Source organism: Trematosphaeria pertusa, assembly GCF_010094035.1.
Source record: "Trematosphaeria pertusa strain CBS 122368 unplaced genomic scaffold BU26scaffold_1, whole genome shotgun sequence".
Taxonomy (NCBI): Eukaryota; Fungi; Ascomycota; class Dothideomycetes; order Pleosporales; family Trematosphaeriaceae; genus Trematosphaeria; species Trematosphaeria pertusa.
The window spans coordinates 1768068-1781283 of NW_022987212.1; the positions used below are offsets into that span (position 1 = coordinate 1768068).

General features: G+C 48.8%; 4 protein-coding genes across 4 annotated transcripts; 1 reads left to right on the forward strand and 3 right to left on the reverse strand.

Moving 5' to 3' along the window:
* Nucleotides 1-434: 434 nt before the first annotated feature.
* BU26DRAFT_526676 (acyl-CoA oxidase) lies at nt 435-2761 on the reverse strand (the record flags this gene model as incomplete). Its single annotated transcript, XM_033830718.1, has 4 exons — nt 435-1212; nt 1287-2002; nt 2104-2342; nt 2410-2761. 4 exons carry the CDS (start codon nt 2759-2761, stop codon nt 435-437), a joined length of 2085 nt encoding a protein of 694 aa, XP_033691182.1.
* Nucleotides 2762-3508: 747 nt separating this feature from the next.
* On the reverse strand, nt 3509-5154 carry BU26DRAFT_414184 (trichothecene 3-O-acetyltransferas-like protein; the record flags this gene model as incomplete). Its single annotated transcript, XM_033823053.1, has 3 exons — nt 3509-3944; nt 4062-4506; nt 4560-5154. 3 exons carry the CDS (start codon nt 5152-5154, stop codon nt 3509-3511), a joined length of 1476 nt encoding a protein of 491 aa, XP_033691183.1.
* Nucleotides 5155-6720: 1566 nt separating this feature from the next.
* Nucleotides 6721-7732, reverse strand: BU26DRAFT_15971 (uncharacterized protein). The gene has a single exon (XM_033820113.1). It carries the CDS (start codon nt 7506-7508, stop codon nt 6960-6962), a length of 549 nt encoding a protein of 182 aa, XP_033691184.1. The 5' UTR covers nt 7509-7732; the 3' UTR covers nt 6721-6959.
* On the forward strand, nt 7607-9644 carry BU26DRAFT_472226 (acetyl-CoA synthetase-like protein; the record flags this gene model as incomplete). The annotated part of the gene is made up of 4 exons (XM_033825418.1): nt 7607-7666; nt 7726-8655; nt 8712-8921; nt 8971-9644. The coding sequence occupies 4 exons, from the start codon at nt 7607-7609 to the stop codon at nt 9517-9519; spliced, it is 1749 nt and encodes a 582-aa protein (XP_033691185.1). The 3' UTR covers nt 9520-9644.
* Nucleotides 9645-13216: the final 3572 nt, after the last annotated feature.

The window sequence follows — 13216 nt, forward strand, 5'->3', positions numbered from 1 at the left end:
ACCGGTCTATCATATGCCATACCGATGTATAGCAAGACGGAGCGTTGTGACGCTAGGACTGCGCCGTCACAGTGCGCTAAGATCACGGTAGATAGGTAGCCTTCACCTACCGAACACCTTCAACGGTAGTTTCCCACAGCCCAAAAGCAAGACATGGATACGTGTACAGCGACATACAGTGCCACATGGTGGACGAACACCCCATCGCTACCCGGCGATATGCCTCTATTGGGCGGCTACACAAAGCATCCATCCGTCCGTCCGCCGCACGGTGCCGGAGCCCGTTGAGCGGGCGGGCGGGGGGTAGATCGGCTATGGACGTCTGCAAGGCTGCAGAGAGCGAAGGAAAGGCGAGGCGACAGCAGCCCCTGACGTCCCCGTGAAACAGCCCCCAAGCCCCTCCTCTCCCGCTCCGCCGAACCATCCAGCCTACCCTACAACTTCGCCAGCAAATGCTTTCCCCCATCCGCACTCCCCAGCACAATCTCCTCGCTCCGCCAATCCGGATTGAACGTCGTCCGATTCAGCGGGTTCCTCCTATGCGCCATGTCAAACAGCGCCTCGTACACCCTGCCGTCGTAGCGGCCCAGCGCGCTGTCAAGCAGCCAGTCCGGCACCGCCCACGCGTCCACGAGCTTGACGGCGTGCGGGCGCAGCGCGGACAGGAGGGCGAGGAGGGCGTCGGGGAGGCGCGGGAGCGTGGTGGGGGACACGGCGTTCGAGAGGGTGAATTGGGAAGCGGAGGCGTCAAGGGTGTGGAGGGCGTAGAGGCGGAAGCAGGTGCGGAGGGTTTCTGGGGTGGGCGGGGAGAGAGTGGATGCGGAGGGGCTGGTGAGGGCGTTGTAGAAGGTGGTGACGAGGATTTGCTCTGAGTAGGCGCGGCTGAGGGCGTGGAGTTTTATCATGAGTTTTGTCCAGGGTTTCTTTTCGAGGATGCGGGCTTGATACGCGCGGTAGGAGAGGTCTGCTGCGCGCCATTGGAAGACGTCGACGAGTGCTTGGTCGTTGATGCTGCTGCCATCGCGGTTGACGACGTTCTGCGGGATACGGTGCGGGCGGTTCTTGAGATAAAAGTGGAACAGCTCATCCGTCGGGTCCTGCGGCTCTGCGCCGGGGTTCTCGACAGCATGCGTCATCTTCTTGATGAGATGGGCGGCCGTCTGCTGCGTGATCATCCAGTTATCCCCCTCTACCGTCGGTTTGGACAGATAACTAGGAGCGGTTAGCGCGACATCTGCAGGGCCTTACGTAAACGGAAGTGGATAAAAAGGAGAAGTAAGGCGTACTCGGCATTGAGCTGGACCAACCCACTCCCACCGCCGAATCCGTGTCCGCCCATCGCCCTGCGGCACGTCTCGATCCCATCAGCCGCCAGCATGGTGCACAGGCTTTTCAGCCCGCTACTAGCGCTGTGCAGCTCAGCAAGGGGCCCGAAGTCGCCCTTCTCGATGCTCTCCCTGCTTTTGTGATACAGATTGTACATATACTCGCCCGTATAGTGCAGGGCGAAGGCCGTAGCAAGGAGTGGCAGGATCCGAACTTGCACCGTTGGGTAATCGAGCACTTTCATCTCGTCATCAGCAGGGTTTTGGGAATCGCGGTCATGGAATTGCCGCCGAACGGCGCAGTATCGGACAGCGACTGTGACGGCGCGGGCCAAGACGAGGCGCGCATGCATGATAATCTGGCCGCGAACAAAGGTAAGACTGCCATATACGACGGCTGGATGACCGCGCCGCATAAGTGCGCCCGTCTCGTCGGAGACTTCAGCATACCTCGACAGCATCGCCGACTTAGGCACTCGATAGTGGTCGAACAACATATAGCCGTTATCCATGGACGCATACCCGTACTTCGGGCCGATATCGCCGACGGCAATGCCCTTCAACGGCTGGTGCGTCCCGTGCTCCCGAATCTGGCAGATAAACGTCTGCGGGCCGTGACTCTCGTACACGGTTGGGCTGACTCCGTCCTTGGGCAATAGCAGCTGTGCAACGACGATCTATAGCTCGGTTAGACTCAGCCCTACATAAGGTTTACGAGCGGTTACACGTGGCTTGCTGGATGACGAGGACACCAGGATCAGGGTGCAGAGAAACCTACAGCATGAGTGGCAGTTCGTCCAAGTGCGCCATTCCACCATTTGCTAGCTGTCAGATGCGGGCTGTGGAGCTCGAATTCCTTCTTCACCGGATCCCACTTGGCGACGGTCTCGATCCCACGGACGTTGCTGCCATGGCCCAGCTCGCTTTGGGCATAGCAGCCAATGATATCCCAGTTGAGGATCTTGGGCAGCCAGTATTGCTTTTGAGATTCGGATGCTTGCTCGCGGATCGTCGTTACTGCACGCCCAGTCAGCCCTGACGTCCCAGTGGTAAAAGGCAGCGGGATGCAAGATCTGGAACTTGCCAAACATGGTCATGTGCAGGTGATACGGGCTCATTTCGTCGTTGAGATACTCGCAAATCTTGTAGTCCTCGTGGTCCCATCCTTCTCTCCGCACGATTCTCTGGATCGCTTTTGCTCGCGCGAGACCGAGGTGGTATCTTTCGGGCCGTGACAGATTCATCTGCTGCTCCTTGCTGAATAATTTCTCCTTGCTCAACACCTTCAGGACCTTCGCTTGGCGCTCAAGGAAGCCATCGCGGGATAGCAGATGCTTGGCCAGCTCTTCAGCGTCTATGGCTGAGCCATTGCGCTCCGCCTGTAGCGTTGCGGCGCCGTCGTAGCGAGGCGTGAGGTTATCGGTAAAGTCTGGCATCCCGTCGCGGGCGGTGCGTTGTCAGTTGACGGAATCGATCTCAGCTCAGCCCCAGCGGTGACGAAGAAGCATCCCGCGCGAGTTTATTCTGGCCTCGGTAGATGCGGCAGATTGAGCGTGTCGTGCTACATAGAGAGCGAGATCAACGGCGTCTTCTGTTGCCCCGCATTGGCGGCCGAGAAGTTGCCGGCATGTCAGAATCTGGCGAGTCAATACATAATAAGCTTTGTGCGTTGCCACACGGCGGATTCGGAGAGATTCAGCCATGGAAAGGCTGAAGTTGGTGCAGGAGGCTGATGCGCGAGGCGAGCGAAGATCTGGGGTCCGCTGTCAATGATGGGGAGTTGCATTTGGGAAATCAGCCGACGTGACTCGTGCGTTTCAGCCAGAGCGCGAGTCCCGTGATCGATGTGATATTGTCCATACGGAGATATTCAAGCATGGCCTGCAGGGCTTTTATTTTCTTCTGCTCGAACACCGTCCCTAAAGAGTCGGCAGCACACATACCCAATACTTTTGGAAGCAAGCTAATTGTACAGGATATCAGATAACCCCCAAAGACAATGAAACAGCTCCCGCATGCTCCTCCGACCATGCATGCATACGCCCCTAGAAAACCCATCTACATGCTGTGTAGCCATCATAAAATCGAGCCCGGTCCAGATCTTCTACAAGGGTCCAGGGAAGATCCATGCGGCTTCACAGCAGTACATCGCGCCCTTTGCGAAAGCAGTTCTCGTGGAGGCCCTAATCGAGCACCCGGTCCGCCCAGCTGCTCAGTCCGCCCTTCTCGGCCAGTAGCGTCTCCATGTCCACGGCTGCGAGGCGGACCATGACTTCGTAGGGTGCTTCGACGCCGTTTGCGAGTGTCCGTCTCCGAGGCATGATCATCATGCCGCCGTCCGATGGATTGTACGTGCGTCGAATGAACTCCGGTCGTCCACTCAACCCGTCGGGGCTGAGGTCGGTGCCGGGTATGCCCCACTGGATGTCCGCTCCAAAGTTCATCCAGGATGTGATGTAAATATCGAGGCCAAATTTGAATCCGAGAGCGCATTCCGTATCTTTGATTTGCTCGATGGATTTGAAGAAAGTAAGATGCTTCAGCGTCCAGTCGTTATTGGCTTTAGCAATGGTCCGCCGTATCTCCTCGATGGTGGGAACGATCGTCTCCTCCGTTACACTGCGCTGCATGTTAGTCGTGTCTTGGCAGAAAGGGGGTAGTGCAACATGCGAGGCACGGCGATCAATGCCGAGCCGGATGCGATGGGAGAGCAACGTAGTATGACAGCAGACTCACCGATCTTCGGCCCGTAGCTTGGCAACTTTCAGGGTACCTTTGGAGAAGAGGGCCATGTTGCCCATGTAGCTAGATTCCAATTGCGGGCTCAACCTTTTGCGAAGGTCGACGGCCACTGCGATATTCGTCTCTTTCTGCTCACAGTCGCCCATTCTTACCGCCCTTGCACGGGTCACGTGGATCCATGTCAATGCGGCTAGCACATTGCAAATTGTGGGAGGGGACTCCATTGGGAAATGCGGCTTCAGCTGTTTGCGGAAGTTTCGAATGCGGTCAGCGGCAATGACAAAGAGTCTCTGGGCGCACGGGGTATTGTCTTCCAGAGTCTTGGGATAAGTGTACGTGCCGTCGATGTATGTTTCCGCCGTAGCTCGCTGTCCTGGAGCGGGGGCAGGAACGCGTGCCTCTAGTTCCCGTCGTAGCGTTGACTGATCTGGCGGAAAATCTGGAATGGGCAAATCAACGAACGTCACGTCAGCGAGAAAGCAGCTGCCTTACCTGGGATATCGACCTTGTACGCTTTGGACGGGGTATGCGCCGCGGAGACATGTTTACCGAACTCCTGAAAGAAGTTTGCAACTCCAGCGCAGTCCATCACACTGTGATGGGCATATATGCTCAACACCAACCCCCCTGGAATGAAGTTTGCTTGTACCCTCATAACGGGCGCGTCGCTCGTCTGAAAGTCGACTATACCCTCTCCATCGGCCTGGACCCCAGGGTATTTGAGAAGAGCATCCGGACGGAAGGTCTCTGCCTTGAATGCGCTTGGTGGCATGCCATCTCGTTTCAATTGGTCGTAGGTATAGGGAAAGTCTGAAATGGTCTTCCATGCGAAGTAGTCGTTCATATGCGTGTCACGGATCTCGGTAGGGTATGTAAGGGTGAGTTTGCCTGATCCAGAAGCGCTAAGGCTGAGCGTGCCCGCAAGGAATGGAAACTTTACCAATGCGGCCCGGAGGCCCTCATTGAGGGCTTTGATGGCGGTATCTGCGAGGCTCCACTTGCGAAATGGAAAGATCGTGAGCGTCTGCGTATAAACGCGGACTGTGTTTTGATCCTGGGTGGACAGGTGGAGGGTGTCCGTCGCCATACGAAATGCGGGGTTCTTAAGAATCATGTTGGGCTTCGAAAGGAACCGTGTGCTGGAAGCAAGGGCGCCCAAGAAAGGTATTTCAAGTTCTGGACCCATCGTAGGGTGTTGCACGCGTATATATGTAGCGACGAGTGTCACATACCGCCGAATTTTCTGAGCAAACACCCAGGATATGAACCGCGAGAAGCTGTCGTTTCCTCCCCAGGGCTTTCACCGCCACAGAGTCCTTCGTTGCGCTGTGTAACAATGCAGAACGCATGGACCTGTAGCGGTGTTTGGGCGCGACAGCTTTGACCAGCGCCAGGCATCCGCAAACGGTAAGCTGCTGATTCTGACCGGCATCTACCCGCTTCCCCGACTCCAAGCTTTTTTGTATCCGGTGGCACCCGCATCCCCAATACGACTAACGTTTGCGTTCCGCCTTCCCCGGCCGTGATGTGCTTCGTTTTCTGAGCGATTTGGGCCGTGGGCCGGGACCAGGGTACAGCCGACGCCTCGGACCGCTCAGCAATCTCCCACGGCGAGGATACGAAGGACGTGATCGGTCCCTTATTGCCCTTTTGGAACGCGACCCATTGCTGGATGAGTAACCGCTCGATGCAGCTAAGGAAAGTTGATGACTCTTCCAAGGTTTAGTCCTTCTAATATTGGGCATGAGCAGGGTTCTGAGACAGACGCGAGCTTATCCCGTCTGCTTGTTTTTGCTTCTTGTCGGGCGACCCCAAAAGTGAGCAGATCATTGCGTTCTGCTCCATTCCATGCATGATAATGGAATATTTCGAAATAAAAGACCACACCCACAAGCTGATTAACACAGCCATGGAAGCTTCACGCCCGTAACCTGGTCATTCGATTTGTTTGCGTGCCAATCCAGCCACAGATGTGGGCCTCCCTGCTGGCACGAAGTCTTCATATTGCAAACGCCTTGACAGCGCAACAGCGCGTCGACACGAAGCCAGCAGGGTAATGAGTTATCTTGGCTAGTCGATACTGTGATAATTCCATTGACCAGGAATTTGGGCAAAATCGAGCGCCGAACAAAGAAAATGCAAGGAATGCGGCAAGCGTGAAGTCCTATAAGCCAGCCGTCCAAAATTATCGGTGAGGAGATTGGAGAACGTGGAGGGAAAACGGGGGATGCAACGCAGACTGTAGAGCGACACGTAGCTAGCCGCGCATCCACGTCGGTAGGCTGAATCCTCAGGCGTATAAGCTGGCCATGTGATGTGCTCGTTTTGTGGATCCACAGGCAGCCCTGTTTGGTGCTGCTGTGCCGCTCCTTGGTCTCCGGAAAGGGCGCAACAAGACCTCGGAAGCTGTTCCATTACCACTCAGGCTTCGCACTCCGGGGCTTGCTTGCCGCCCAATCAGGGCATTTCAACACGGTTGTATCAGCCTTTGGTTACGTCCAAACCGGAGGACGTGTGGTGGGCTTGATGTCTGTAATCATGTCAGCGAGCATGGAGGTCATGGAGATGCAGTAGCCTGGCGATTGTGTATTGGCTTGTAAGAGTGAGTGGAGCATTCATGTCTCATTCCGGACGCTCCTATGAAGGGGGAAACGAGTAGATATCTGCACCCGGTAGCATTGCGTTCTTGTCGTTGTACTGGATTATCCGGCATACCGCGTCAACCAAGATCCGATTTGCTGGCAAAGTCGTTCGACGGCGCACAAGGAGGACCATTGGAGAAGAATTTACCGACGCTGAAACAAAGCACGACCGTTTCGTCCTCCTGTCCCGGCGAGGCCGTAGTCAAGCATGGCCGAGGGAGCGAAATGCATCCTGACGCGACATAGGTCTTCAGCCCTGGGATGACCACGGACAGGAGACAGCCGTCCAATCAGAAAATTGGCGAGGAAGCAGCGGGATTATAGGCCAGGCTGGAGGTGCGCAAGGCTGGGGTGGAGCTTGCCGGATTTTCTGGGCATAGATCAGATCTAGATCTCGAGGGTGCGTGCATATCCCCAGGTTGTAAACCATGAGCGCCGTCACCCCCACGCCTCGGGTGATGCAGGAGCATGCGGTAAGCTGCAGTCGTGTTGCTGTTGTAGCTAACGGCACGGATATCGTTCGAAACGAGGTGGGAAGACGTGCGAGATGGCCGTGCCGCATCGAAGGGGCGGTATAAGAGACGCATCCATCCGAGAGGAAGGCGCAAAGCCCATCGGTAGTCGTGCGCATGTGACCTATTCTCGGTGCCCGATCGTCATCGCAAGCGCAACGTTCTGTGCTGCTGCTGTGGGCCCTGGGAGCAACAAATGCGGGGTACTGGGCGTGCTCGATAGATAACCGACGTTCACCGGAAACGACACTAACTAGGAGACTCGGTATTTCCGAATGCCTAGGCATCTGAGCACAGGAACCCAAATCAGCAAATACATATCAGGAGACATGAAGCGGCAGGCGAGTGTAGGCTGACGCTCGTATGACCTCTCCGCAGCTGCAGGATGGACGACCGAACGTTCATGGTCCCGAAACATTCGGGGTACAACGTGCTGCCGAATACGGTATGAGCCCAGTAACCGCCCTTGATGGTAGTTCGCGAGCATGGATTGATGCCTAGCAGCCCCTTTTTAGTCGGTTACTCCGGTATGCGAGTCGGACACCTGCGCGCATAGCCATTGACGATACCCGGTCGAAGTATCAGCGGACGCATCTGGAGTTGCTTTCTGATGTGCTGGCCTTGCGCGAAACGATCCTAAGCACCCTAGACCCAGGTGCAATCGAAGCGCTAGAACGAAGAGACGAGCTTTATATCGCTATAGTGGCAGCGGGTGGATATGAATATACGGTCGCAATGCTCGCCGTGCTGGCGCTCGGCGCAGCTGCAGTGCCCATATCGCCGGCATTGCCAGTGGAGGAGGCGGCATACTTCGTTGAGAAATCACGGGCGCCCCTGGTGCTCGTCAGTTCGTTTGATCTGGAGAAGTGCTGCAGGCTAGAGAAGCGGATCTCGGCCTCATGCAACGAATCCTTCAAGGGAGTTCCCATAGGCCCGTGTACCTTTACTCCGCCTTTGGATCCGAAGGACATTCTAATCTCCTCAGATCGTGCGCTGGAGGAAAACGGTCCCAGTGTGGTCATCTTCACCTCTGGGACCACGGGACCCCCCAAGGGCGCAGTTATGCGTAGGTCTTACGTCTTCGACTGTGCCCTGTCTGTAGCGGATCATTACCGGCTCACAGAGGACGACGTCATGCTCCATGTCCTTCCGGTTCACCATGCCACGGGCGTTGGCATCAACTTCTTCCCATTCCTGATATCCGGTAGCCGTATCGAGTTCCGCAGCGGAGGCTTCGACGAGGTGTGGATGTGGGAGAGGTGGAAGGAAGGCGCCGTCAACCCTCGGCGGCGTTTAACCTTCTTCTCGGGCGTGCCGACGATCTTTATGCGCATGCGACGTCACTACCAGCGCCAGCTGGCCCAGCTGCGGAGCGGTGAGCTGGCAAAATATATAGCCGGGGCCCGGCAATTTAGAGCGATACTGTGTGGTACAGTAAGTTTACGGTCGATGGTGGGATAGCCGTACAACAGAGGACTGATTGCTCTTAGTCAGCCCTGCCACAACCACTCAACGACTTCTGGACAAGGCTCATGCAGATGAGGATCATCCAACGATATGGCGCCACGGAGTTCGGCGCCGTGTTCAAAGTCCGCCTAGATGACAAGAAGACGCCGGATGGCTCGGTGGGCGAACTGGTGAGCGGTATCGACATCAAGTTGTCCGAGGGCGATGAGGGAGAGATTCTCGTCAAGAGCCCGGTAGGGCCCCAACGAAGCGATGCCCTCAGGCCTCACTAACAGTCTCCAGCACATGTTCTCGAAATATCTGTTTGACGCAGAGGCTACAGCGAGCTGCCACGACGAGGACGGGTACTTTCGGACGGGCGACGTCGCACGTAGGGAGGGCAGGTACTACTTCATCGTCGGCCGGAAGTCGCTGGACATTATCAAGTCGGGCGGGTACAAGATATCGGCGCTGGACATTGAGCGGGAGCTGTTAGCGCTGCCGTACATTGCGGAAGCCATGGTGGTTGGAGTGGCGGACGAAGAGTTCGGGCAGCGCGTCGCCGCCCTGGTCTCGCTACACGACGAAGAGCTCACCGATGCGTTCCTAGAGACGTACGGGAGCAGCGAGCACATCCTAACCATCGAAGATCTGCGCAAGGACCTTCGTGGTAGACTTGCTGGATACAAGATGCCGACCTTGCTCCGGATCGCGGACGGAGAGCTGCCCAAGACAGCTACCGGCAAAGTGCAGAAGAAAGTGCTTGGTCCCGAGTCCTTCCCGGTCGCCTATCACGCGTGTCCGGAGGTGCAGCAGTGGGCGACGTCTTCGAGAGGGCTTGCGAAGTTGTAGATACCTATATGGCTGGGGGAGCAGAAGTGGGGAGTTGTTGACATGTCGACGCGACTGGTGTCTAGCAGGCATGACCGAGGCGCTTTCCGTAACAGGACTAGTGTACAAATCAGCCACAAAAAGTCATTGGCCGCCATGTGAGCTGTGCGCAACAGGGGTAGGGGTACCCAAATAGGAAGGTGAATTGCTCTACGAGTAGCGTATAGTTTTAGAAGCTTAGTAGCTTAAATAAAAGCTCTTAAACGTCTCTATTAATTACTATAGCTATATTCTTAGTAGTAGATAGATTCGCCTTTTTGTTTAATAACTTCTTCTATATACTTTAACTAAGATATAATATACTTTCTATAATTATCTAGTATAATATAATTCTACTTCTTCTTTAGAATAGTTACTATCTACTCTCTTATACGTATATATTCTTTTCTCTTTAAAATATAAAGCTTTATAATTCTCTAGAGGTTTTTAATTAAGTTTAGATTAGAGCTTTAAGGTAGCTAGTCTATATAAATTATTAGGTTATTATCTATATACTTTTAAGTAACCTTTATAGTATAAATTAAAGCTCTATCTTATATCTATATAGCGTCTTCGCGTTTCTCTATTACTTTATAATAGAAAAGAATACCTATATTATATAAGATTTTAATATAGCGTTTAGTATTATTATATTCTTCTACACTATTAATAAAGAGCTCTAATTTAAAGTTAAGGCTAATAACTCTAAAAATACTAATAGAAGTTCTTCTACTCTTAAAATTAGGCTTTAAAAAGTAACTTTTATATATCTAGCTAGGTTATTATTATACGTATAGAAGTATTATATTAATACTAACTTTAAAAGTTATATTATAAGTATAAGAGCTAGCTTTGTAATCTCTACTACTATACGTACGCTCTAGAACACCTAGCTAGATAAGTTAATTACGAGTAATATAGTCTCTATAAGCTATAAAAATAAGAGTAACGTATAGAGTAGGTTAGGTTAAATTTAGCTATCTAAAGATAAGAAGTAGAGAAAAGGCTCTAAGAGACTCTATATATAGAGGTGCTAAGCGCTAAGACGCTAGGCTAGGTTACGTAATAAGATTACGTAACCTAAGGTTATATAATCTAAGGTAAATCTCTAAACTAGACTATTATATTACCCTCTCTTATAGAAAGAGCTTGTCTCTAAGCTCTAAAATACGTCTTCTAGGTCTCTCTTCTTCTAAAACTTCTACGTTATACTCTTAACTATCTCTTTTAGCTTATAGTAAGTATATTTATATTAGTTTTAAACTAGAAGCGCTTTTACAGCTACTACCTTTTCTCTAAAAAGAAAAAGGCTTATTTTTGCGTTAGTAGAGCGGCTTTCTTATTAGCGCTCTTCTTAAATAATGCTATAAGCTTAGTAGAGTTCTAAATTACTTAGTAGCGCCTTCGCGTTACTCTTACGTCTTCTACTCTTACGAGTTTTAAATTCTCTACTATCTTCTCTAGAGTTTTCTCTTTTTTATACGCCTTAATCTAAGTATCTAATTATAATAGCAGCTCTAGCTTATCTAGGTATACTACGTAAAAGTCTCTTACCTTATAGAGAGCGTTAATAAAGCCTATAGTATTATACTAGATAGAGTTAGAATTATAAGTAACCTATATAGCATAGTATTAAAGGTAATTTTAATAAAGACGGCTATCTAGAATTTTATATATAAGCTATTCTAGATTACTATTAACTTTAATAGGTAGCTACTTAGGCTCTACCTACTCTAGTAATAGCTCTAAGGCTTTTCTTAACTAATTAGTATAGAAGACGTTATGTATACGTATATACGTAGGTAGCTAGAGCTAGAAGAAGTAACTCTTTATAGTAATAATTAGGTAAGAGCTATATATCTATTAATTAAGCTTTATACTAGACTAATTTATTAAAAAGCTATAAGGTTTAATATAGATAAGATTGCCTATAGTAAAATTAGGTTCTTAGCGTTTTTTATTTACTTAAAGCGTCTGCCTAGCTTACGCTTTTATAATATTACCTTATGTAATTTTAGTAGCTTTTTTTACAGTATTATATCGCTTCTTAGTAAAATTCTAAGCTTTCTAGCATAAGAGATACTTATATAGAGTAGAGGCTTTTATTATATACTTCTTCTAATTCTAGTAGTATACTAGCTAATATCTAAATTTAATTTTATATACTATTAGTCTAGTAGTTTTATATAGTAACGTAGCTTATACCTAATCTATATAGAGTAGAAAGTCTAACTAATTATTCTAGTAGTAGTTAATAAATAAACGTAGATACTAATTAAGATATTAATTAATAATCTTTATATTTCTATTAGTTTGTAGGTAGTACGTAGTAGAGAGCTTCTATTTAATTTCTATAAGCTAATAGAGCTTATCTATAAAGGTAGAGGTAAACTATAGGCTATAATCTAATATAATAGATCTAGAAGAACTATATATACGCTAGATATATTAGTAATATAGCTTTACTATATATTAAGCTATAATTTTCTTATAGTAGAGTAGAGAGAAGCTCTACTTACTTAGCTAATCTATAATAACGTACACGTAGTTAAATTCTTTCTTATTAGAGAGAAAGCTCTTAAAATCTATAAAGACGTTCTACTAAGCTCTCTTAGAGATAGGTAGAGGCTTTAGAAGACCTAGCGTCTTATTCTATAGAGTATAGCTCTAGTAGTAAGCCTTGTATACTACTATATACGTATTAACGTCTTTTTGTATACCTAGCTAGTAATATTAATCTTATAGTAACTAGGTAGTTTTTCTTTATTCTAGATAGGTAGTTACCTAAGTAGTATATATAGCGTATATTAGGTATATTTATAGGTAGTTAATAGTAAAGACTATTAATTAATTCTAATAGGTTAATAAGCCGCCTTCTATTTTCTAGGCGAAGTCTAATATAGTAGCTTTTTCTTAAGCTAGCTATAGAGAGTTGTCTAATTAGTTAGCTATAATAACCTAATTAATTATAGTATATAGATTCTTAGTAGAGAGTGCCTCTATAAACGTATTAGCAGCGGCAATTTTCGCTATACTACTAGCTAATCTCTAGGTAGCTAGAACTAATAACTTACCTAATAATTGCTTAATAGCTAAGAGGCTAATTTACTTCTTACTTAGAAAAGCTCTTGTATAGGCGGCGCAATTCTTCTTCTTTTAAGTCTTAAGCTCTTCTTATTTTTATAATAACGCATCCGCTGCTATATTAGCTAAACCTAGTTAATAGATAAGCTTAAGGTTATAGTTAGTAATATTGTTTACCTAGTAGACCTATCTAGTAGTAAGTTTCTACTTAGTAGTAAAATACTCTAAGGCTTAGTAGTTAGTTAATATTATAAAAGGCTCTAGATCTTATAAGCTAATTAGCTAGCTTCTCTACTTCTATATACTAAGAATAACTACTAGTATTTCTTTATTATAAATGCTATAGTTTATCTAGGTAGTATTTATTATCTTGCTAAAGAAAGCTACTAGTCTCTAGATACCGTCTTCTTAAAGTTATAAAAGAACTCTAGCAACTATACTATCTAATACGTCTGTTTCTACTCTTATACAGCAATAGAGAGAGTAATAAGCTAGCATAGTATTAGATAGTATAAGATTCTTAACCTACTAAAATGCTATAAGCTTAATTTCTCTAAAGGTATACTATACTTCTTATTTTAGTAGCTTAGTAAGA

What these genes read in the sequence shown, in the direction of transcription:
- BU26DRAFT_15971 (XM_033820113.1), bottom strand. Translation starts at nt 7,508, where the DNA reads ATGCCTAGGCATTCGGAAATACCGAGTCTCCTAGTTAGTGTCGTTTCC.